Consider the following 1,296-nt stretch of genomic DNA (forward strand, 5'->3'; position numbering starts at 1 on the left):
TATATTCACTCGCGTATATCTATAAATATTTGTCATTTACTTCACTAGAATGAAATGCAATTTCTTTTTCCAAGTTAAAAAGATCGAGTTGTAAAATTCCAGCTATGCTTCGTTTTATATTCGTCGTCCATGCAGGCTCAGTTTCAGTGCTCAAGTTCTCGATAAGACCTTTGTTGTACGATAAACGGAAAGGTTTCAAAAGTTCTACAGCATCATCGTAGATATCAATGTCTTCTATCACTTTCTTTACATTTCCATTATGCATATTCGTCTTCAATGATTGCAACTAATATAAAAAGTTGAGATATTATATCAGATTATAATTATGTCTAATAAAATTTTTAAAAAATCATATACGTGTTTTTTATGATGGGAAAAAAGGAAATAAAACAACGAAAAGAAGAAATATATAAGTTTAAGAATAAAATTGAACTCTCGAGATTAATAAAAAATATATTAGAGATAGACAATTGAGAGCAAAAATTAAGACTCGGTAATTAAAGCGAAGACTTCGAAATACATTGTTAACGTACAACGCTTTAATTATTGCATCTTAATTTTTACTCTCAAAAGAAGAAAATTATAGCTCTTTTAAAAATACCTGTATTGTAATAAAGTCATCTTCCGCATGAATTACGAGTTTTCCATGAAGATTCCATGAAGAAGCTACATTGGAAGGCACTAATACACCAGTGCTCGATATAGCATTGTAAGAATATGTATATTCTTTCCCAGATCTGAATAAACTTTGCGCGACAATCTCGGTATTTAAAAATAAGAATATGAATAATGTTCTTCCTTGTGCTAGCACAGATATCAAATTGGAATCTAAAAAAGAAAGACTTTCCTTATATTATCTGACTTATCATTTTCCAGTCTTCTTCAATTTCTTTATGTTTTTCACAATTATTGGAAACTTTTACAAAATATATTAGAAACAAGGGAGAAAGTAAACTTTTCTTATTATCAATAATAATTATTAAAATTGCAAATATTTCATTTAAAACACCAGAATTTATATTTTTTAATATTTTAATATATGTATATACCTATGAACTTCATGATGTGTGATCGTAGCTCGGCGAAAGCAAACTGAGTTCACGCAAGTCAAGGAATGACCCTTACCAGTTCTTATCACTGTGACTTACAAATACATATAGGGTTACTTGTGCGTATACATATACAAGAATTATGCTCTCGACGCATTATCTTCAATCATATAGATCGCACGTGTATTATATTATCGTTGACCCTTTTTCTCACAATACACAAGCGTATAAAATATATATATATATA

General features: G+C 29.0%; 1 protein-coding gene across 1 annotated transcript in view; it reads right to left on the bottom strand.

Annotated features, from left to right (window-relative positions):
• Positions 1-1,076, bottom strand: part of LOC108691351 — an 8,585-nt gene extending 7,509 nt beyond the window's left edge. Inside the window, exons 1-3 of the mRNA XM_018199052.1 lie at positions 1,050-1,076; positions 602-828; positions 41-286 (exon numbers count right to left, since the gene is read on the bottom strand). Of these exons, the coding sequence (XP_018054541.1) occupies positions 41-286; positions 602-828; positions 1,050-1,062 (486 nt within the window). The 5' untranslated portion in view covers positions 1,063-1,076. The remainder of the gene's footprint in view (positions 1-40; positions 287-601; positions 829-1,049) is intronic.
• Positions 1,077-1,296: the final 220 nt, after the last annotated feature.

This window comes from Atta colombica, unplaced genomic scaffold (assembly GCF_001594045.1).
Source record: "Atta colombica isolate Treedump-2 unplaced genomic scaffold, Acol1.0 scaffold46, whole genome shotgun sequence".
Lineage (NCBI taxonomy): Eukaryota > Metazoa > Arthropoda > Insecta > Hymenoptera > Formicidae > Atta > Atta colombica.